General features: G+C 32.7%; 2 protein-coding genes across 16 annotated transcripts; both read left to right on the plus strand.

Moving 5' to 3' along the window:
* The first annotated feature begins 2,170 nt into the window (after window positions 1–2,170).
* On the plus strand, window positions 2,171–10,589 carry LOC108223906 (pentatricopeptide repeat-containing protein At5g61990, mitochondrial). 15 transcript variants are annotated; one of them, XM_064093774.1, is made up of 5 exons: window positions 2,171–5,360; window positions 5,597–6,232; window positions 6,394–6,462; window positions 6,978–7,044; window positions 10,452–10,589. In XM_064093774.1, the coding sequence occupies exon 1, from the start codon at window positions 2,232–2,234 to the stop codon at window positions 5,340–5,342; it is 3,111 nt and encodes a 1,036-aa protein (XP_063949844.1). In that variant the 5' UTR covers window positions 2,171–2,231; the 3' UTR covers window positions 5,343–5,360; window positions 5,597–6,232; window positions 6,394–6,462; window positions 6,978–7,044; window positions 10,452–10,589. The 15 variants fall into 15 exon arrangements, with proteins under 15 accessions (XP_063949844.1, XP_063949845.1, XP_063949849.1 ...); XM_064093775.1 differs by having other exon boundaries at window positions 5,597–6,070; window positions 6,140–6,232; window positions 6,394–7,044; XM_064093779.1 differs by having other exon boundaries at window positions 2,171–5,130; window positions 5,597–5,648; window positions 5,988–6,070; window positions 6,140–7,044.
* On the plus strand, window positions 10,426–10,989 carry LOC108223907 (LOB domain-containing protein 25-like). Its single transcript, XM_017398375.2, has one exon. It carries the CDS (start codon window positions 10,426–10,428, stop codon window positions 10,987–10,989), a length of 564 nt encoding a protein of 187 aa, XP_017253864.1.
* Window positions 10,990–25,382: the final 14,393 nt, after the last annotated feature.

A 25,382-nucleotide genomic window follows, 5' to 3' on the forward strand; every position in this document is an offset into this window, starting at 1 on the left:
TATATATATAGACACACACACACATTCATATTAAATTATTTATAATATATATATAATATTCGGGTTTTTTTCGGGTTTCGGGTTCGGATCGGGTTCGGATAGGATTTCGGGTTTCGGATCGGGTTTCGGATCGGTAGAGGTCATATCCATATCCAAATCCAAAAAATTTCGGGTACAAAAATCAAATCCATATCCAAATCCAAATCCAAAAATTCGGGTTCGGTATATCCAAAAATTCGGGTTTCGGATCGGGTATCCGTCGGATCGGATTATTTTGCCATCCCTAGAACCAACCAACAAGAAATCCCAAACTCGCAAAAAAGAAGAGGTAAAACTCAATAATCCACTTTTGAAGATAAGTAATAATAATTATGTGTTAAGATGAATGACACTAAACACAAGTGGACCTAAGGATAGAAAGAAAAAAGAGAATATTAATAATGACATCAACGGCCAATGATGTTAATGTTGTTCCTAACAAGTAACAAGTACTCAATTCTTCGCGGAAAAAAACTTAAACAAGTCAATTCAAGTTTTACTGTCTTTTTGTAATCATCCCGACTCTTAAATAATAAGCTTTACTTCCCCTGTGCATCCTGTATAAATTGCAGTATTCTTCCCGGAGAGCTTCTTGTATAGAATGTAGTTTTAAATTTTTTTTAAATAACTTTAAAATTAAGTATACTTATGATGCATATAATGTAGAGTAATAATCATACAAACATTCCCAACCCAATCAAATATAATATTGTTGGACTGAGCCGTTTTCCAGAATTATCAATGGATCAAAGCGAATATATTTCGCCCCTTTGTTTAAGAAAAATTAAGCAAAAGCTGCTTATAACTCCTACCTTTTATGACCGTTTGTGTAAATAAGCAGATGTCTATCTAAAATTTTTGGAATACTAGCTTTTTTTTTTGGAATACTAGCTTTTTCCTGAGAACTTCTATTTTTACCAACAGTTTATTACTTTTTTACTTCTCACTTATAATCCACTTCTTTATTTTAAGGTATAAGTAACTTTTTCTGAGCTCATCCAAACACGACACTTTTATTGGGGAACTTATTCTGGTATTTCATTTTTTTCCTCAGCGGGGTACAACAGTGTGGTTTATATGGACAATGCATTAAGCCCAACAGCAAGAATCTGTGTGGTGTTATGGTTAACCATTGAAATACTAGGTCATTAAGCCCAACAGAATTGGGTCCAAGCAAACATGGGTGATCGATCTCACTCTCAGTTATCCATTTACCATTTTTAGCTGTATTCGGCTCCTTTTACCTTACTTATTTTTGCAAAAATGAGCAACTTATTTTGATTTTTTTATGTAAAATTGTAAATGTGCAATAATTTACTTTTATATAATAAATTTAAAAACCCATTAAACTTTTAAATATCAAAAGATGTTGTATAATATAATTCTTTTAGAGAAATAAGTCAAATGAAAAGAGACGGTCAAACATATACATTGGGACGAACAAATTCAAGTATTATGTTGGATTCGAGACGGATTGACAATTGCGGGTCAAAAATTTGACCCAACCCGAACCCGACCTGAAATATTAATATATCATAATACACAATCCGAACCCGACCCGCCTTACTCGCGGATAACCCGATCCCGACCAACCATTATATTTATTGAAATTGATCAATTTACTCTCTAATTTCAAATTTATTCAATTTAATTACTCCCTCCGTCCCCTTTTACATGTCCCTTTTGAAATTTTTTTTTGTCCCTAATTACTTGTCCACTTCTCTTTTCAAAGCAACTTTTTGTATGTTTTTTCAAAATGTAACAACTTCCGATGTTTGACTAGCATATATATATATACACAACTCTATCTAATTCATTACATTTATTAGGGATATGTATGAAAACAAGATATCCACCTAACATTTTCTTAAGATGCGTTATTTTTTCAAAAGGGACAAGTAAAAAGGGACGGAGGGAGTACTAATTTCAAGGTTTATATTAATTAAATCATCTACTAAGTACTTGATTATTACAATTTAAAAATTAAATAACACAAAATTAAATTATTAATACATATTTTCGAAATTGAATCAATTTTAAAATAAATAAATAATTAAATATATTTGAGCTCAAGCCTTGTTGGATCTCAATTCTCAAGAAAATAAACTATCATAAAGACATAAACCCTTTACATTTTCAATTTTATCCGAAATTTCACACATAAACCCTCCTGGCAACAAGGCTGCCCCCTGATGCAGAGACTTTCACAGAGAAGCCTTCTCGCACTTGCTCATCAAAATGGCACCAAGATCTCTTCAAAACTGAACTCTTTTTCAACCCAAGTTGAAACCCACAACAACACTTCTGTAGCTAGAGAAATCTCCAGCTTTCTTAAGCAAGAAACCCAAGTGGCTGCTCAAGAAATTTCAAGAATTCTCAGACAGTCTAATTGGTCTTCAGTGTTAGAGGCCTCTTTCGATATTCGAAACAAGCTGAGCCCTCAAGTTGTGTGGACAATTATTGATCAGTACAATCAGGTTAATGATATCAAACGTTTGAATTATTTTTTTCATTGGTCAATAATTAGGATTGCTGAGCCTCAGTTGTTGGATTCTTTCTCCTTTTTAGCTGTTAATTTGTGCAATGCTGGTCTTTTTGGCCCGGCTTTCGGGGTTTTGGAATTGATGATAAAAATCGAAACTTTATCTGCTTGTGTGGTTTTTGAGAATGTGTATAAGATGTTTGTTAGGATTAAAGGGTGTGATGTTTTAGTGTTTGATATATTGATTGATTGTTATAAGAAGACGGGGAGGTTAGGGGATGCTTGCGTCGTGTTTATGGAAGTTAGGGGTATGGGGAGTGTGCCTAGTTTGAGATGTTGTAATGATCTGTCAAAGAATTTGTTAAAGAAGAATAAGATGAGATTGTTTTGGAAGGTGTATAATGAAATGGTGGAGGCTAAGATAGATTTTGATGTTTATACGTACACTAATTTGGTAAGCGCGCTTTGTAAAGTTGGAGATTATAAAGGAGCTAGAGAAGTACTTTTACGAATGGGTGAGAAGGGGTGTGATCCTAATACATTTATTTATAATACGGTGATTGAAGGTATGTGCCGGCTTGGAGCTATAAATGAAGCTATTGAGCTGAAATTGGTCATGCGTGAAAAAGGACTAGTGCCAAATGGTTTTACTTATGTTAAGCTAATCAATCAGTTGTGCAGAGAGAATAAATTAGATGAGGCTAAACTTATGTCTGAAGAGATGTTAAAAATGGGTCTAAAGCCTGATTCCTTCTGTCATAATATAGCTGATGGGTTTCTTCACAGTGCTTGTCCAAAAGAGGTCTGGAGAGAGAATGATGAGAAAAGACTGTATGACATCAACAAGCATCATGCTCATGTAATGCTTCTTGTTGGTGTATGTAAGGCTGGTGATATGACGAAAGCAACCGAGATTTACAAAGAAATGATTTCAATTGGCTTCAATCTAAATCCTGAAACTTACTGTTTACTGATTAAAGGGTACTGCAAGGAACATAATGTCGCCAAGGCCTTAGAGCTACTTGATCATATGACTGAGAAAAACCTTATTCCCTCACCTGTGGCTTACAATGCCGTCATCAATGAGTTATGCCTCTGCAAGAATTATCATGGAGTCCATGCCCTTGTGGGAAAAATGATATCAAGTGGGTTAATGCTAGATGCTGTTACCTATAAAGCTCTTATTGCTGTGTATGCAGCAGAAGATAGGACACTGGATTCGAGAAGGGCATTAGAGGAAATGATGAAGAACGGATTTCTTCCTGACAGCTTTTCTTACAATCACGTAATAAACTGTTTTTGCAAGGCTGGAAAGATGGCAGAAGCGAGCCCGTACGTGTTTGAAATGGTAGAGAAGGGACTAACCCCGAATGCTGTAACTTTTGGGGCATTTATCTGCGGATATGGCAAGGCCGGGAACATGTCAGAGGCAGACAGATTTTTTCAATATATGCTTGATCATGGCATACTGCCAAACAATGCAACCTGCACTGTACTGATCACGGGGCATTTTAAGGCAGGAAACTTGATGGAAGCCTATTCTACATTTAAAACCATAATTGGACTGCAGGTCCTCCCTGATATACAAACTTGCACTACCTTCATCAATGGTCTCTTAACAAACGGGAGACTTAAAGAGGCCATTGGCATCTGGAATGAACTGAAAGGGATGGGGTTTTCTCCTGATATGTTCACTTACAGCTCTATCATAACAGGGTTTTGCAGACAAGGTAAAGTAAATGAAGCTTTTAAATATCTTGATGAAATGTACTCTGAAGGTGTTGAACCTAACCATTTTATCTATAATTCGTTAATTGATGGGTTATGCAAGTGCGGTCAAGTTACAAGAGCCAGAAAGTTATTTGATAGTATATCTGAGAAAGGTCTAGCACCAGATAATGTAATCTATTCCACCATGATAGATGGGTACTGCAAGTCACAATATCTGTCCGAGGCTTTTTTGTTGTTTGATGAAATGCCATCAAAGGGAATTCAACCAGATAGTTTTGTGTACAATGCAGTTATTGGTGGATGTTGCAGGAATCATAAATTTGACAAGGCCATGGACGTGTTAAACAAAATGAAGCAGATGGGTTTTGCCAATAAATTTTCTTTTAACATTTTGATAGACGCATTTAACAAGTTAGGCAAGTTGGATGAGGCCATTAAATTGGTGCAAGAAATGTTAAGTATGCAGATTGTGCCTGATCGTGTGACGTACTCAACTTTGATTGATGGGCACTGCAGGGCGAGAAAGATAGAGGTTGCATATCAGCTCTTCCTGCAGATGGAGAAAAAGAATATGCAACCCGACATTGTAGCATACACATCACTTATGCATGGTTACAACAAATTGGGATATACTTCTGAGGTATTTTCAATGTTTAAGAAATTGGTGGCATGCAGAATAGAGCCAGATGAAGTCACTTACAACGTACTACTTGATGCGTACTGTAAGGATTTTAACTTTGTTGAGGCTTCTAGGTTGCACAAGAAGATGTTAAGATATGGTATGCGAATAAATGCAAATGTTTATGCCTCACTATTGCGAATTTTATGCAGAATGGACAACTTTTCTGATGCTCTGCTATTGCTCGATGAGATGAAAGGTCAAAAGCTTTCACTAAATGTTACTAATTGCAGCACTATAATTCATAAATTGTATCTAGAGAGTAAAAAGGATGAAGCTACAAGATTTTTGGAGAAAATGATCAGTTTGAAGTGGTTACCCAAAAAAACAAGCATAAGTCACCTAATGGAGCGACTTACTAAAGAATCGAACTGTGATGATGATAACAGTTCTATAAAACAAATAGCATAGAGATCTCATACATAGATTGTAAGTTTACGGTTCTGTTTCTAGTGCCTCTTTTTGACACAAATGTTGATACTGATTATAATGCCAATGACATATGTCTCATGTAGATAGATAGTAACTCTTGTTTGGTTGGTCTATACAATAAACATCGTTTAAGCTTTAGAAATATTTAATGTTTTATTATTATTTTTTTTTGGTGGCTATATGTTGCAATTTTATATTCTGCATTACTTACTTTACAGTAAAATTTAATACAGGGGTTTATAAAGTGGCTGGACTTTTAAACCATTTGGCAGTAGTAAACCCAAAGTGAGTTTAGATTCTCCCTATATATGTTATGTGCACTAATTATTATTCCTGTGTATGCTTTTATATATTGAGTAAATAGTCATTGAGACCTTTTGTTTTGCATTATACTTGTTTTGTAATATTTTGCATCTACTGTTATGGCTTCCATCACGTGATTGCAGTCTGAAGAAGGCTGATATTTTAAAATTCTCTAAACTTGCTTACATACATTGCAAGAAGTTTACTACAGTTAAATTTGTTGAGATTTGAGAAGGGGCTTGCCATTAGTTGTTTTTACGTTGAAATTTTTAATAGGTTTAGCAATATTATCCCAGTGGCTAACCTCTCTTTCACAATCAGTATTGCTTAAGCTGCGCGGAAGATTCTCACTGTATTATTTTGCTTGGATAAACGTTTCATTTATTCGTGATACAGGGGCTAAGGTACTTGTGCTGTTAATAGATAAATAGGGAATACTGAATATTAATTGAAGGTGGGAAAGTCATTTGCAGGTGATTTTATAGGCAAATTTTCTGTGACATCTGCAAAAAGCGTATACTATAAATTGAGACGCAGTGTTTCAGCTTTGCTTAAATTCTGTATTGGTTAGTTTTTTTTCCAGTTCTGTATTGGCTAGTTATATATTTTTGGGTATGTATTTCTCGTTTCTGTCCCGTTCCATTCTGCTGTCTAATGCTTTAATATATGCTATTGCCACATTGTTACTTGTAACCAAGATCATGTATTCATGTGCTTATTGTATTAGTAATAAGAGGAAAGCTGGTCGGTTCTTCGAAGAAGATGTTGAAGGGGTGGAAGGAGACTGCAACATGTGGTATGTACTTGGCATCTAGTTCAATTTTCACATTGCTTTCTGTTTTTCTGAGGGCCTCTGTTTTGCACTGGTAGAATGTCATTAAGCCCTGCCTAGACTTATTGTATAATCATAAAAGAGTTCTTTTTTTTTTTTTTTGGGTGCTATTCCTGTGAACTCATGGAGTTAAATTATCACATATACTTCCTATCAAGGTAATCTGCAAAAGTCTGAATAAATTTAGAGAGATTTGGGACTAAAATTCTATTATTCCAACTGCTCACAGTACATTTTGTTTAAAAAAATTTAGTTACTCTTTAATAACGGTTGGACTACTTTATATTAAGCCCTACAAGTTGTCAAGATCTTTTTTATCCCCAACTTTTTTCCCTTATGTAGTTTTTTCCTCTTGCTAAATATAATTCACTTGACGCTGTGCTAATTGACGTTTGACTCGTCTGAGGATGCTCTTAGCTAGTTAGCTTGACATGGTGCTATTCGGCTCTTATTTTGAAATTGTGATTGCCCAACCCCAGATCTGCACATTCATCACAAGCAAGAAAAAATATCTGTACCTTCGGGATGATTGATGAATATAATAAGGTACTGTCTTTATGATTTTACAAGTTGTTACATTGTGTTAAATATTCGAAGGGAGTGTTATTTTGTATTTTGATAAATATAATTAAAAAAATTCATGTTAAAAAAAATGATTCATCAGTTAAAGTGAGACAGAGGGAATTCACGGTTCTTCAGCCTCGGCTGGCTAAAACTGATAGCTAGAACTCTTAGCATATCATCCCCAGACCCGATAACTCTACCAGAACAACAAATATTGCAGAGCCATGCCAAAATCTAGTGACACTCTTTAGTTTTCTCTCTGTGCATGGTACAATGGTAGCTGTATACGTGTGTCTATAAATAACATGACAAGCAATATAAATCGTAAGAACAAACTGAATTTAGAAGAACACAGCAACATAAAGACCATGTGGAATACATAAAAAGAATTAAATTCATGACCCAGAATCAGACCCTCCTAAGAGCAAGATTAAAACTAAAGTTAAAAATGACTATAATTATTGTTATAATTTGAGACAATACCGTTCAAGTAATATTATATAATTTTAAAATAACATCAACTATATTAAAATTTTATTAACTTTTTTCACCAAGTTCTAATTCTAAATGGTTGGATGATCTGGTAAGGATGAAATTCATGTTGTAACTCGATAGTATTCTAATGCGAGGTATTTAAAAGAGCTCAAACATAATTAAGATTAAATCAAATTTTTATTTATTACTTCCACTGTCCCGGCAAGTTGTTACATTACGTTTTGACACGCATTTTAAGGTTACTATAAATTATAATTGTATAATATTTTTTGAATAAAAATTTTTATTCATAAAAAGCAATTCAGTAAAATTATGAAATTATATTTTACTAGAGTTTCAAATATGTGCGAACAGTGAAGATAAACAGCCCGTCGAGGAAGGAGTATGTATTTAATACAAGAATAGGTTACACGGCGCATAGAATTCATTACAGGTTACTAATTCAGTACGTAAGCTGCAGACATTAGCCAAAGTAAGGATAGAAACATCAGTAACAGAGTTGTTTACACTTTTTCGTCAGATATAATATAAATGATAAGTTTTGATGTTAAAATACCTAACAATATTTTAAATTTATTACGTCTTTCATGTGTTTTCAGCAAAAAGTTGTTATTAATCTCTCCAACAAGGCAACAACAATACGAAAAATAGTCTGAACATATAATACAATACCAAAATAGCCTGAATATATGACACAATCCCAATTCTAAATTATGTTAAATAAATAGATATTTGTATTTATATTATAATTTATGTTGAAGGCTAGCTAAAATGTTTTTGCCTATATGTATATTTTTTTAAAAATATATATTAAGGTATACAGAAAAATGTATTTGAGGCAAGGCATCAGAAACTGCGGGAGTACGGTGGGCCGAAACTCTCACTGATCTTGTGAAATAAAGCTAACAGATTCTAACATTCTTGACTGTAGCTTGAAAACTTAAATATTATGTATATATAAATTACTCCCTTCGTCCCGGGATAGTATATAGAGGGACGGGACCATCACGCATTTTAATATTTCCGTAAATTATAGTTATGTAAATTATTGTTGATATTTTCTTTTTCTGAATTAACGTTTGGATGGTATATTTTAATTCAGAAAAAAAATCTTAAAAATAAGTTATGGAAGTATATTTTATTACAGTATTGAAATGTTTATGGGGTAGTTAAAAAAAACGTATAAAATTAAATGAGATAAATATAAATAGTTACGATATTGTTCCAGATTTTTTTAACTTAAATATTATTTTAATCGAGTAATGAAATCATCTCTTAATTAGGTGTACATATCAAATAATTAAACCCATTAGCCTCTCCACTTCATTACCTTACCGTCCACTAGCTAGCTTTCAAATACTTTATCTCCTTCATAAATTCAGCTTTATTGAATAGTTGGTTCTATTTCCTATTCTCTTCCTCACTAAAGTTAGGGTTTTTGAAGAGCTAGCTATATATATGATCTACCAAGCGCACACACACACCCAATACTCTTAAGTTCACTTTGTTAATTTAGTAAACAAAGTACAACAGTCTCAAGTACTGAAGAAAGATCATACCTCAAGCTGCAAGCTAGCTAGCTAGGACAATACATCTCGAAAAGGTAACCTGATCACTCTTAATGACTCCTCTCTGGCTCTCTCAGTTCATTTTGTTTCCTCTTTTTCATATAAACCTAGATCTTATTTATATACTTTCTTGCTGTTAATAATATTTTCAAAAGGTAAAGTCTACCGTGATATATGTGTATTAGATCGGCTGATCTAGGGTTTAATTTGTTGAAATATTTGAGCAGCAAAAACTGCTTCTGTTCTGAATTAAATTTTTTTGCAGTGCTATTCTAGACTTGAAGAGAGATCACAATTATAAGTGCTTTCAGTGCTAGCTAGCTCTCATCAGATCCCATAGATACAGTACCCATGCTCTCGTACATGCACTACAAGAAAAGCAGCTATTTTCGACCAAATATTTTTGACTGTATTTATTTTTGATCATATTTGGTCGAAAATAGACGCCAGTCAAAATGCGCGGTCAGAAAATAGCCGTTTTTCTTACAGTGATGTGATACTCTATCTCACTGCTACTTTTTCTATAAACTAAATCTTTCTCATTTCTAGCTGCAAGCACACAGTCACACCTTTATAATTATATATATTGACTAAATATCTTAATTAAAATATTAATTATATACAAGAAAGCCTGCATTAAGAGTAGTAAAAGAAATTTTTGATTAATTATAATAGGGATTTATATATATGTAAAAGTAAGAATGAACGAGGGAGAGGATCTGGGTCCTATATTAGGATATGATGTATACGAGCTAATATTAGCACCACTACTACTGTTTTAATATTCATTTCATGTATAATAGTTCTGCAAATTCAAATCTGCACCATAGATATAGTAGTGTTGTTAGTGCGGGTAAAAATGAATTGATATATTCTGTGAATACATTCATCTCAAATTCGACTTGACGACATAATGAGTTCAATTAATTATTGGAATTGTTGTTTTCCTCGACTAGAGGCATATGAAGTTTGACATAATTACCGAACAAATTATTCGCGGAACTCATTGTGAAGGTTAAAACTTTAATTCTTAGTTAGTATACGAGCATATGAAGTTTGTCGACTAGTGGCATATGAAGTTTCACATTAATCTGTGAAGGTGAACACAGAAATACTAATCAAAAGTAGGTGTTTTTATTGTGATAAAAAGAAAATTAAATATATAATACTTAATATATGTGTACATCAAACAGAAAGGGAATTGATTTTACTGGTTTCCTAGTGGAAAATTTAGTTCAACTATGATTTATATGTATATATATAGTTGGTGCAGTTACCTAAATTAAACGTTAACTGATTGATGGCGGCTTCGTCCAACGTTGCAAGATACAACACACCTTGTGCTGCCTGCAAGTTTTTGAGGAGAAAGTGCATGCCCGATTGCATCTTCGCTCCTTACTTCCCACCAGAAGAACCCTCAAAATTCACCCATGTCCACAAAATCTTCGGGGCAAGCAACGTGTCAAAGCTCTTGCACGAGGTCCTCCCTCATCAAAGAGAAGACACCGTGAGTTCTCTGGCCTACGAAGCAGAGGCACGCGTGAGGGATCCTGTTTATGGCTGCGTTGGTGCCATTTCATTTCTGCAATTGCAAGTTGAGCGGCTTCAGAAGGAACTCGATGCGGCTAATGCAGAATTGGCTTATTATGCTTGCGCATGTTATAATAATTATCATCCGAATATCTGGAGTACTGTTGCATTGCCAAGGAATGCCTCGGTGCCGATTCATCCGATGAGCAATTGTGCTCAGATGAGGCCTGTTGAGGCGATTAATACAAGAGGAGCAGGAGTTGGTACTTATTCATTTCGAGGGAATGGCAAAAATGTTTCTGGCCAAGGAGGAGCTGCGGGACAAGGACCATGACTCTCTTCTCTATGCATATAGACCATGAACCATTTAGGGTTTCCGGGAATCTTAAATAAGCAGCTAGTATTGATTTTGTGCTTAAATAAAGAAGTGGGTCTGAGAAGTAAATAAGTCAATAAAGTGTTTGAAAAATAATCAAAAGCTCTTAGAGAAGCTAGCATTCTCAGCTTCTTAAAAGTGCTCCTACTTATTTACACAAACAGGTCGTGAAAAGCAGAAGCCAGAAGCAACTTCTGGTTCTTCAATACAAACAGTCCCCTAAGTAAGCATGCATGCTTGTGTACGCCGTTTGTATCAGGATTCCAAATAAATCGGGATAAATATAATGTAAAAATAAATGTAGGGAGTAGTAATAAATTATTTTTTTTGCATTTGTGGGAACTAATTATATAAAACTAAATGTAAGATTTCCGAAATTACTTGGGTGCTGCCCTTAGTTTCTTCCTGGCAGTTGGAGATTTCTGGGGATCTTCTGTCTTTGACAACTATCGAGGGTAGCATGATATATATTCTAGCTAGTGTTAAATTCCAAATTTAAAGTTTTCAGCTTTAAGATATATTTCCCCGGTCCCATTCAATTGTACAAGTTTGTGTTTTACCTGCTCGACACGTATTTTAAGACTCTTATAATATATAGGCCATCTTTGAAAGTTAGAGGTTTGAGAGAAAATTAGAGGTTTGAGGTGTTTTAGAGATTTGACCACTAAAATAAGCTAAAATTAGTGTTTGGTAGTTAGCGGATTGAAATAGATGTTGGATCCAAAAAGCTAATTTGAGGAGTTTTTTTGGATTAGCGGTTTTGGTTTGTGTCAGAAAAAGCTAATCAATCAGCTATTTACAAAACAGTTTCATGAGAAACAGCTAATTCATTTCGCTAGTCAAAACATGGTCCTGTTTGAGAATTAGCAGTTAGCTGTTAGCGGATTGAATTAGATTTTTGACTAGCGGATTGAATTAGATGTTTCTCGTTAAACTGTTTGGTAAATAACTGATTGATTAGCTTTTTCTGACACAAACCAAAACCGCCAATCCAAAAAACTCTCAAAGTAGCTTTTTCAAAATTAGCTTTTTGAATCCAAACCTCTATTTCAATCCGCTAACAACCAAACACTAATATTAGCTTATTCTAATGGCCAAATCTCTAAAATATCTCAAACCTCTAATTTTACCCAAAATCTCTAACTTCCAAATAGGCCCCTAATTCAATCAGCTGATCAAAACAGCTAATCGACCCGCTAACAGCTAACCGCTAATTCTCAAACAGGACCATAGTTATATAATTTATTTTTAAAATTTTCTTGTTTTATTTAAAAATATGAATATCATATTTATTCGTGATGCGTCCTGTACTATTAGGCGGGACGGAGGAGTATACATAAGCTTGCTTGTTAACACTCCCTCCGTCCCCCTCAATTGTTTAAATTGGAGGGGACACGGAGACTAAGACAAGACCAAGACAATATATGAAAAATGAGTAAAGTTAGATGAAAAGTGGGTAAAGTGGTGGGACCTATCAATATTTAATAATAGATTTGAGATATTGGAGGAAAGTAGTGGGTGTAATACTAGTTTTTATTGTTAAATATGAGATAGTAGGGGAAGATAGTGGGTGTAATGATAGGAAAAACTTACTATGTAACGTAAAGAAATGAGAGGGACATCCCAAAATAGTAATCAGAGACATACCAAAATAGTAACGGTAAAGAAATGACAGGGACAGACGGAGTAAACGACTAGCATGCCTTCTAGCTAGATGACTAGGAGCATGTTGTTGTCTCTTGCTTATCTAATGAATTTAATTTAAAGTTAAAAATAATCTGGAAATTAGTTAGATGGGAAGTTAATTAGAAATATTTTTTTGGATGACTTAATTTTTTAAACTTTTTTACTTATGAAAATCATAATTTATTCATTAAATCATTTTTTATTATTTTTTAATAACCAATAAATTATTAATAAGTCAAAAATATCAAAACGAACATTTTAAACTCCCAATTATCACATTAACAGCTGGTTTGGATGAGTTTAAAATTGTGATTTATGACTTTAAATGACTTATTGTAATAAGCTGAGAGTTCAAAATATCTTTTTTGGTAAAGTTTGATGTATTAATGACTTATGTGTTATTAAAAATATAATAATAATAATAATAATAATAATAATAATAATAATAATAATAATAATAATAATAATAATAATAATAATAATAATAATAATAATAATAAATGTAATGTATGGGTAATATATGATTTAGGAATATTTTTTATAAGAAAATTTTAAAAAATTTTAAGATACCAAAAAAATACCTCAAACTAAGTTTTAACTTATTTATAAGTTTAAGCCAATTTCTAACTTATTATATCTTTTAAATTTAAATTAAAAATTACTTAAAATCCGAATTTTAAACAAATAAACCTACTTTAATTTACATGAAGTCATGAAATCATAAATAGTAAAACGGCCCCAGCTCAGTCCAACGGGCTTTAGATAAGTACTCAGAGTTACTTTATATATCTCTGCATAATATGAATCAGATTTGATGATTGCATTAGATTTCTTGATATATATATACTTGAGTGCAAAAACGGCCTTAATAAATTGCCAGGCTCAGAAAATCTTGATTTTTGTTATACTCGTTTCCCATTTATTTCTATATAAATATAGTTAGTATTATGAGATGTCTTTATATAATTCATATATATTTCAAAGTAAATAAATTTAAATAATACAAAATATTATTATAATCAATAATTTATATTATTTCTATTTTATATAATAACAAATACTAATAAATTTATTATTTTCCTCCACTATCTTAAATTTATTATTAAATATAAATTATTTTTTTATCATTTACTCATTTTCATCTAATTTTACTAATTATATATTTTTTCTGATTTTTGTGTCCAAAAATAATAGATATAATTCAATAAGCGGGAGACACTGCCCAATAAAATACAGAACGAAGAGCATTCTTTGTATGTTACAAATGCACTCACACATCTGGTATTCTGGTGACTGTATATACTTTCCTCCCGTCTAATTAGTTGTTTAGTTTGATTTAATGTAAGTATATTGGATAAAATTAATATCATTGGAAATTGAATGTAATTTTTTTTTTGAGAATATAATTTTCAATATTTAAAATAATATATTTTCTCTGTCCCAACCATTTCCTGACATTTAGGTGTCCATCCAAGTTCTTCTTTGAAATATTATCAAAATTGGTGGGTCCCTCCACTTTTCTTCACTTTTGTAACATTTTTGATCAATATTCATTTTTGGTACTTCCAAAAAAAATAAACTATCACACCTACTATTTTTTGACACTACTCTTCACTATTTTACTATCTCTCTATTTTATACTCTTTTTACTATCTCTCTATTTTATACTCGTTTTTTTATTAAATAAACACTTACTATTACCCTACTACTTTCCTCCAGTATCTCAAATTTATTATTAAATATTGATAGATTCCACCACTTTATCCACTTCTCAACTAAATTTATTATTTTTCTTAATTTATGTGAAAGTCAAACAAGTAGTAATTTCTTTTAAGTATACATGCAAGGCCTAACAAATTGTATGATTGTATGCATACGCCATACGGTGATAGGCTGATATAGCTGAGAAATACTCTTTGAGTTTCATTTAATTCTATACGTTTTTTTCCAACTATTCGACACACATAACTTATTGTTGAGATTTCCGTACCGCGTCTCTGTCCTCCAATATATACTATCCAGGGGACGGAGGGAATATACACCAAATAATGTCCATGAAGGACCTCTACAGAAAAGAATGTACTCTAACCATTATGAAGATTTTATCATATTACTGATTGTCAGAAATAAATTGCACACTACCAGTTTGACGTCATGTACTACACCTGTTGATGCAGCTTTACAATAATGGCTCCCTTGTGGTTTCTACTCATCGTCACTGTATATGAAAACCTAAAAAATTGCCTGTAAAATCTGTAAAACTGATACTATGTGCCTCTATTTTTTTTTTTACTGACATGCAATGAATTTCAACAAGAGAGGTTACCCAGAAAGTAGGTGTAGTAAGTAACTGGTAAAGCATGGTTATTTCTGACAATATGCAACTACTCACAGTACTAGTACCCAACTAGCTAGCTCTCCAGTTACCTACGATAAAAATATTACCGGTTGTGTACTGTACAGTGAAGTTTTAATACAGTATGCTAATGGTTGATTATTATATTTATATATTATATTATAAATATTTTTATTTATTGTCGAACGAACACGAACTTCTCAAACTCGAACCGAACACGAGCTTAACGAACCGAACACGAACCGAGCAATCTAAAGTTCGGTTCGGTTCGTTAAGCTTATCGGACATAAAATGTTGTTCGAACTCGTGTTTGGTAAGCTTACCGGACGAGATTACCGAACTCGAACACGAACCGAACCGAGCGAACTTATCGAACAGTTCGGTTCATTTACAGCTCTACACTCAAAACCTCTTCGTCGCTAATTCATCTATCAATAAATGATCTAAGCTTTTCCCTGAAAGCAGAACATCATGACACTCAAAATCTCTGTAAACCACGAGACCGAGTCTCAACTACTCTAATACGCTGTCGCCAATAATCATTCTTATCTAATGTCATATGTACCGTGAGATTTAGGGATCCCAAATCCAAACTTAATTGATCAAACCACGTCCAACCTCAATAGTCACCAGATGATATTTAGGATAATTTTTTGTGATATTTACAACTTATTAGGTATGAATATTATTAACATAATAATAAAATATCATAAATTATTTTTAAAATGATCCTATATATTTTTGTAATGTCATTTTTTTAAAATAAAACTAAAATTTAGGATTTTTTTAAAAACTTGCTTTTAATAATCTATACAATCAAGACGAATAAAATGATTTTAACTTATTAATCAGAATCAGAAAATCCCAATAAAACATTCATTTGAAAGCCTTCATTCTATTTATTAAATTTAAAATAGTTATCAATGTTGATATTAGTACATGTTATTGCACTGGTATAATTGAGGCCAGATGAAATGGTTATTTAATATGAATTTTCTCCTTTTATCCTTTTTTGAAAATATGAAATATGTTTATTAGGTATCATTATTCAACATTATTCCTCGGCTCTCCCCCTCGTCTTTTTGCACCCTACCTAATTCATTTCCTATTAGTTTCATTACTTTTAATTAACAATACAAAGTTGTGATTTTTTAGATGATCATTATCTCATGATTAATTACTTGCACCCTTCGCGATCTAAATTTAATATGATCTACCAATACAAACGTCTGGTCAAGAATTAGCAACTTGATCACCATCTGCATGTGCTGATTATTCATGATCAAATGAGGAAAAGACAATCAATATTTAAGTACCTAATCTCTTTGAGTAACATCTTCTTTAAATTAAAGAACACTTAAGAAAAGAAAGGAAGATAAAGAAAGAAAAAGAAGATAGCTTAACAGCTAGTGTTAGCGGCAATCGACAGTTATGCCTACAATACTTAATTTAGCAATATAGGAGTATATTGTTGTGTCTAATGATTGCTACTAATTGCTTGTATTAAGAAAGGCGTCTTTTTGATTACCCGAATAGTCCGTCAGTCCGCTTTCCATTAGGTTAGAATCTAGTTCTGATATTAATGTGTGTCAAGTGCACACAATAAACACCGATTTTCATAACATCATTGAAGTGAACCTAGAAGATTTTAATTATGATTTTTGATGATTATCCATATATTATATTATAACTAACAAATATACATAACATTCTTGAATTCTTGAAAATGCTCTTGCCATTCTCCAATTCTCATGAAAGTTAAGTGACTATTGCGTAAACTCATGCATATCATATAAAATCCGAGGCAGTTCGACCATTCTCTTTGGACATGTCTGCGTATTTGGCATTGTTTTTCGATATATTATCTCAAACGTATCATGTTATTTGAAAAAATGTTGGTAAAAAATAATACTATATAAAATTGAATAATTATTTAATAAATTTTATGATATATGTATGTTTGAGTTATACATTAATAAAATTAATTTTTTTGCTGAGATTTGATGATGAAATCTGTAATAATCTGATGAAATCCGTGATAATTTCCAGCACAAGCTGAAAAACACCTCTCTTTTTGTTTTTTGAAAGAATGGGATATGTTTTTTCTAAAAATAGCTTTTGTGCTAAAAACTTTTAGAAAAATTGCTTTTAAATTTTTGAAGAAAAATTTTAATCGAGCGCGATTGGATAACCCGAATGAATTGTTTATTTTATAAGAGTATTAAAATGCGTGTCGAGTATCGTAAAAAGAATATATAGAAATGATGTGTTTATTTTATAGGAGTACTCAATGTCCCTATTATTAAATTACAAGCTTATAAACCGGGTCATGCACGGGTAATTTATGATATTCATAATTTTATCGTATATATCTTAAATCTAATTGAAAATACAAAGCGATCACACTAACCAAAATTTTAAATGTTTTGACTTAATTGATAATAAAAATATATATTAGAACACATTATAGACCCGTAAAATAATACCAACCGGCTGATAAAACTCGACCTATCAATAAAATTATTAATATTTCAGTTTTAATAGAATGATAATGATGATGATGATGATGATGATAATAATAATAATAATAATAATAATAACAACAATAATAATTTTAATAATAATAATAATAATAATATAGTATAATACAAAAAGATAGTATAGATCTATGAAATCACTTTTAAATAAAGTGATAACATGGATTAATTAGAAATACCATTAATGTATTTTGTTGAAACATATCATTGGCTGTATATTAATAATTATATATAATAACATTATCCTTTTCATACGTATCTTGTATGTGTTATTTTTTTGAAAATCAGTTTCTTAGTTAGGAATGTAAAAATGATAATGGGTTTCGGTTAAAAAAGATATTTGTTATTTTGTGCAATGTTATTTATAGGAAATTGACTGTTTTTAGTAAGAAAACATAAAAAAGATAATAATTTTAGTAAAAATAATAATTGATTATATGAGTAGTCCATAAATCGGTATTTGTCTAAATTTTTAATGTTTGGATTTTAATAGTATAGTTCATTGCATGTAATATCCAGTTCCTTTTCTGAATTGTAATGTCACTGTTTATGTTATCGGGCTTGTGATGTAGACATGTAGTCCCATGCATTATTGGCAAATGAGGCCTAGCCCAAGATCAAGATAAATGGGCCAAATGCACAATTCAAAATTGTGTAGATGCACACAATACGAATTGCTTTGTCGGAGTTGCTAGATGGCGGGAACGGAAAAATAAGCAGAGAGTGAAGGAAGGTGATGACGCAGGTTTGTCCTGCGCGCGTGACTGCGTGACTACGCTTCTCAGCTTTAATGCACACATGTGTAAAAATTCCATTATTTTGTTTGTTTGTTACTGTATTATTAAGTTTTTCTAGCTATTTTATATCTACAGTATTCTCAATTCGCTTAAATAATTACAGTTGAACCTCGATTAAGTAATAATCGATAAAGTAATATCCTAATTAAAGTAAAATTTTTTTCTAATCCCAACATAATGTAAATAGTGTATTTTTACTCTCAATAAAATATAAGCTTGATAAAGTAATCTTTTTCCGTTACTTTTTCGAAATCGGTATTCAAAATTATGTGTATCGATTTATTAGTTATCGAATCTTTGCATTTCGATTTTGGTTATTTTGAGTTTTAGCAGCAGTCCAGCAGAAGTGGAGTCCTCATCAAATATCATCATCTTTTAGATATAATCTACAGTGATATAAAAGAAGGAAGAGACCTTTTTTTGAAGATAAAGGAAGAGACCTTATTATTACAATAAAAACTCCTGATTAATTATGTTTAAAACTCACAAACATGTCGGGGCATTTATTTTTCTAAACGAATAGATAGACGAGGACGACCCCTCCGAACCAGGACCTCCGATCAAACAAAACTCTTAATTGTGCCCAGGCTTTCAATTAAAATAAAGGGTGATGTCTGACTGCAAAACAAGATTAAAATTAGGCTTGCCTTACAATATGTACAAGATAGTGTTTTTTGAAAAACTAATTACCAAGCTTGAGCAATTATTACTTAATTTTAGTTGCACACATTGATTCTTAATATAATAAAATTCATCTATTATCGAATCTGAATCGATATCTTCAACAAGGTCTCGCCCAATGTAAGTCATCATAGAATCTATTAAAAATTCGTGTTATATTTTATTGCGCAAAGCTCTTTTAGTATGTCCACTTACTTTCATTAACTCTTCGATAAAATGTACGACATTCCTATGTGGTGAAGTACAAAGTCCCACATAGGTTAAAAATGGCCATCTATCTCCATCATTAACCCCCTTCCAACAATTAAATTCATCAATAGTAAATGTGGGATGAAGATGTGTTTTTTTCAATTATAAAACCAGAAAAACAATATACTGTATATTTTATCGGAGAGTACTCAAACCAACTAAAATTTTCAAACCAGGAGTATTAGAAATTACGTGCTTGCTTGTGTGACCCATCTCTTGTCTTCGGATACTTTGCTAGCTTAGGTTGATACAGAATCATTTTAATGTATGCTAGTTTCATGATCTCGCTGATTTATGTAATGTTGCGAATTTCAGGATCACATTCAAGAGTATGAATATCAATTTCAACTCCAGGAGACTTAAAAATCAGTTTCATCATTTTCCTGATCAATATCAATACTAACTAGATTTTTTTTTTCAACATTAGCATTAGATGAATAATGTACCTTGCTAGTAGATGTGGATACACTTAATTTGGTTCAAAAAAAGATAATAACGTCTTCCCCCTCTTTTTTTCTTGACTTGCAATAAATATATTATGTAAAAAACAGAGTAAAAGAAATAGTTGTAAATTATAAAACCTAAACTGTAAGAATATAAACTATAAATCAAGAAAAAGATAAATTGAACTTGTTGTTAATTATCTTTAAATCTCTAATCTCTTTTTTCTTGCTTGTCTTGTTCCTTGCTTGAAATCCTAATTTAAGTTGTGTTTTTATATTTGTTTATTTTATTTCTTCACGTTGAATATTTTGCATAAAAAATTGGACTGAGCCAAATTTGTCTTGGGCTGACTTCAAAATTCGGGCTGCATAATAGAAAATTTTGGTTGTTTTTGCCCTAGGCTGCTGCCCACACAACCTTTGTTGTGGCTCTGCCCTTGATTGCAGATGAATGTAAAACTGAGGAACATATTTTTATTGTTAAAATCTCTGATACACACATGGCAGTATGTTTAAACTTAATATACACAATATACAATTTAATCTTTTTTGTTAAGAACACATATGGTCATCATATATGTTGAAAGAAATCAATTAGAAACAATGAAAAGAAATGTAGACATATAATGGAAAAGCTAAAAAGGTTTAATAAGAAGAACAGTAACATAGACATCAACAAAATTTATTAAAAACAACATGCTAGAAATTCGAATTTTTTTTGATAAAATCAGTAATATACAAAATATCGGTTAGGAAATTTAAAATACAACAATGAGAAATGGAGAAGTACTATATATCTAATATTTGTCTCTCATTTTTCACATCGTAATATGCAAAAGAGTAGCTAGATGGTGAAAAATGTTAGAGAAAACTAGTTACATGTAAGATCGGTGAATGGTAAGGAGTGATACATACACACATAAAAGAAATCACATATATCTAAACACTTTGTATATCTCTCATTATAAATTGGCGTCATGTAGATGAAAATCCCTAGGTGTTGGTTGTCCTTTCTTATAAGTAAGCCAATTTCCCTTGCAATGGGATGATTTCCCTATATTTTAAAAGCAACAAAACTTTTGTCCCTGAAATATTCATCCCGTATATGAAGACAGTCATATGAGTTGTGATGCTGGTAAAAGCTACTTTTTTGTTACAAATACTGATTCAATGATGGTCATGATCTAATGGTAGAAATGGTCAGGATTTGATAAAGATATCAGGATGTGTTTCTGGCCACGAACTGATATCGTCAGGTACTGATGAGTATCAGTGTTATTTAAGATATATATTTTACTGTTGGAAGCCAACGCATGGATTGATTTGGTTTTGCTAATTTTTAGGATTGTAGCTATTAGTTACGATATGTATGGAACATATAAAAATCAGTTAAAACATATCTTGTAATTGATATGGTAGCTGTTTGATTCATAAACACAGTGACGTGTTTGCGTTAGAACAACAAATTTACTTGAGTAGTATTGTAACCTAGAAGCTCTTAAGAACATCCATTTTTCTTGAGAGAGTTTGTAACAGTTTTTATCAAAGATCAATAGAAGCTGTTTTTAGTTTTGCATATTTGTGTTCTTTATTTTTTTTAAGTCGAAAATTATACACAACTATATCTAACCGCCTTCTACAGTTGATTGTTATTAGGGCAATAATTGGTATCAGAGCCGGCTAATAAATTATTATCAGTAAAGATCAAAACATGTCGACAAACAAATATGAAAGCATCAAAAAAAAATCTGAATATGCATGCTACATGGAAGGTCAAAATAATGATGTATGTGGTGGCATCAGATCCTGAATATCTCGATAGGATATTTGATGGACCATATATCCCCAAGAAGCTAGTTCCACAAACTGATGGCAGACCTGAACACTGTGTCAGGAAGACTAAAACTGATATGACACCTGAGGAGAAGATTGAATTACTCAAAGATGCTAAGGTAAAGAATATTCTCCACAATAGTCTGGACTCCGTTATGTCCAACAGGGTTATAGCTTGCAACACAACTAAGGAGATCCAGGACACATTGGAAACTTAGTGTCAAGGAACTGAGTCGATAAAAAAACTGGAGATCTCTTTTGATCCAGGAGTATGAGCAATTTGAGGCAAAGTCTGATGAAAGTCACACTGATGTGTATGACATGTTTCTAACTCTTCTCAATAATCTGTGTCTTCGGTAAGGAATATGAGGCAGATGATTCAAACACCAAATTTCTGAGAGCTCTTCCTGAATAATCAGTATGATCTGAATACTGTGTCACTTCATGAGGTATGTAGGATGATTAAAACCATGATCTTGAGGTTCAACAAAGGAAAACAAAGGAAGTGTAAAGGCTATATTTTCAACCTTGAAAGCTCTCAAGAACATCCGTTTTTCTTGAGATAGTTTGTAACAGTTTTTAACAAAGATCAATGGAAGATGTTTTGAGTTTTTCATATTTGTGTTCTTTATTGTTTCAAGTCAAAAATTATACACAACTGTATTTAACCCCTTTCTACAGCTAATCGTTATTCAGGCAACACTTTTTTCCAGGTAATTTTTGAGAGGGACCGTGTCTTTAGTTTCGTCGAGATAATTTTTTTCAAATTGCCAAATGAGTGCAGAGTAATCTGGGATGTGATCTAAAATAGAGAAGTCATGATACTTTAAAAATTGTTAGGATTCAAACTCACCAAGAGCGATTCACATGCCTTTGACCTATCAGCAATGTCCTTACCTTTTTGAGTTTTAATACTGGACCACGTCAGAGTGTGAAGTATATAATTATCGATAAGATAGGGGAGCTTGCCTTTGTCAACGCATGCGACTAGCAAGCTATGAATATGAAATCTAGGAACGGATGAATTGTCTAGAGCACAAGTGTATAGAAATATAAGCTCAATGGTAGCGTCTCCAAGACTATCTCGTTGATTGGTGTTGCTCAACACAAAATTAAAAATCCTCTATCTTAATTACTAATCTAGAATTTTAACCTTTTCCGCTAAAAGATTTAGGAGTATCACAGCAACTTGAGCGTGTAAACTGAAGGGGAAGAACAAGATGAACAAGTTCCGGAAGAATCAAAGTGTTGTGAAAAAGGAGCTCATCAATTTTAACCAAGTAACGCAGTAATGACGTGCAGTCGACTTTTCTTGGAGACTGAACTTGTGATTCGTATCCATCATGTTCAACAAAGAAACAACATCATCACATGCTATCATATTCGGCTGTATAGTGGACTTGTGAGAATTAGTCAACGAAGATGAAGAATTAGTGATTAGAGAATCGACGAATATATGCCACTATCTTGCTTTTGTATAGTAAATTAGAGAATTCGGGGTTTCCTGCACTCCATTGCAAAGTGCCCTAAGTCATTGAAGTTGTAACACCTTTTCTTTCTTTTGTCTATCAGATTTGGTTTGTAACTGCCAGTGCTTCTAGACCCTGACCCTGAATATCCACCTTTGCCTTGGAACTTGGTTCTGGAAGCTTTCTTGTACCGAGGGTTCTTTCTGAAATTGATATTCTTGAAGCTGGCTACCATATATGCCATGGAGTTATCCTCCAGCTGTCAAGCTCCTCTAGAGTATAAAACTCATCCTCCGGATTCATTAAAACTTCATCAACTTCAGCCTCAACAATCTCAGGATTTTTAGGAGTGTATTCAGATTTTGAGCGACGAAAAATCACTCCGAGTAGTAGGGAAATTATTCTGGCCATATCAGTCAATTGTTGATAACAAAAATATGGGTATCAGCTAGAAATACAGCAGTCTTTTGCCTATCCATACTCTTTGCTTCCATTGATCCACCATATTTCTTTGTTCGAGCTCCATCTCAAACTTCTCATCTTTCCAAACAATCTCTCCAGATTTATAGTTCTGAAGTCACTTCATTCTCGGATGGTCTCAGTCATCACAACTAGATGAGGCGGCATCACAAATGAACCTCTCCTTTAGTGGATATGTCTTTCCATGCAGAGTAAGTCCATTTAACAACATCATGAACCTCTCGTAGATTTGAGAAAGGATCTCACCAGGTATAGCCTTGAATGTTTCATATTTGGCAATAAGCCAATCGTATCTGTCTTCCCTAACTTCTTTGTTTCCCTCCATCAATGCCTGAACAGCCTTTCACATTTACTTTGATGATTTCAGAGCAAGTATCAGGTGGGTCATTGTTTTGTTTATTGCTTCGACAATGATGAGTTGTAGATTATGGTCATGAGCAATGTACCCTTTGTCAGTTTCAGTGAATTCCCTTTTTTCTTCAGGAACAAATTATTTTTAACAGACTAAGGAATGATATTCATTGGCACATGTGGCCCGTTTTCCAGAGTCCCAATGTATATGGGATCAGCAGCTCGGATGTATAACAACATTTTTATTTTCCAGTTGTTATAGTCACCCTTGTTGAATGGAGGTACCTTGATTCCTAATTTGTGGGTTGACATCTTATCAGATAAAATTACGATTGAATGCTCACTGTAAGTCTAAATGTAAAGACAACCCTATCTGTTACATAGGGATGATAACTCAACAATAGAACAGGACAAGTAAATAACACTACGCCTACACCAGAATCGGAAGATACGAAGACAAAGGTTGAAGAAGCCATCTACAGTCTTGAAGGAATAAGTTCACTGGAAGAAGTTCATTAATATGTTCATGCCTCAGTGAAGAATAAGGATTGAAGTATTCAAGATTGTGGAAGCAATGAAGATGTTGTCCAAGTACTCGAAAGATTTCAGTGCAACCCCTGAAGCAAGATATTTCTATATATTTTGGTTGGTTATTTATAATCAACAAACTGAAGCATAAACTAACCCGGAACCGACTGATCAATGTTTGCTGACAAAGACGGTACAATGTTTAACTTCAGTGTTAGTCGCTTGTGAACCAGACCAGTGCACTAAGCGTCAGCACGTACGGAGCTTTGCAAAGTATTTATCGATCGAAGAATTGATCCAGTCATATCAAGTCATTTGTTCCAAAGCCAAGCCAAGTCAAGCCAAATGCCAGCTATGCCAAAGCTTACTGCTCAAATGTCATATGTCAAAGCTTCCACAGAAAGCCATATCAGGAAGTGACATTTTATATATGTGTGCACTTATATATTTGTATATGTACAAATATAATTATATATGTATATATGTATATTTAATTAAATATAATATATATAATATATATTGTTAGGTCCTATAAACTCACTATATAATATGATATAGTGATCACAATCTGTAAAACAGTAAGACAATATGAGTAATTGGAATCAATAAATTCTTATATTCACAAAGCTTTGAAGGTTACAAAAACTCTCTCAGTGATTTATATTGTATCACTAAGAGCTGCTAGGGTTCTTAACAATATACTCGATAACTCAACTCTTATAGAGTAACCCTAATCTGTGTTTATATAGACACAGTAGATGAACGTCTGGAGAAAGGCTGGGAAAAGAAGAAATCTACAACCTCTGACAAGGATCAAGTTATGAAGGAAAAGAAAACAGAAGCTGCAATCTCTGACAGAGCTCATGTTGCAGAACCTCAAAAAGAAAGATTAACCTCTGACACAGCTCAAGTCAATAAAGAAGCAAAGAAAGACACAGTCT

Source organism: Daucus carota, chromosome 5 (assembly GCF_001625215.2).
Source record: "Daucus carota subsp. sativus chromosome 5, DH1 v3.0, whole genome shotgun sequence".
NCBI classification, from domain to species: Eukaryota; Viridiplantae; Streptophyta; class Magnoliopsida; order Apiales; family Apiaceae; genus Daucus; species Daucus carota.

Bases quoted from the DNA above. Each gene is read 5' to 3' on its own strand.
- LOC108223906 (XM_064093771.1), top strand. From the start codon at position 2,232: ATGCAGAGACTTTCACAGAGAAGCCTTCTCGCACTTGCTCATCAAAAT.
- LOC108223907 (XM_017398375.2), top strand. From the start codon at position 10,426: ATGGCGGCTTCGTCCAACGTTGCAAGATACAACACACCTTGTGCTGCC.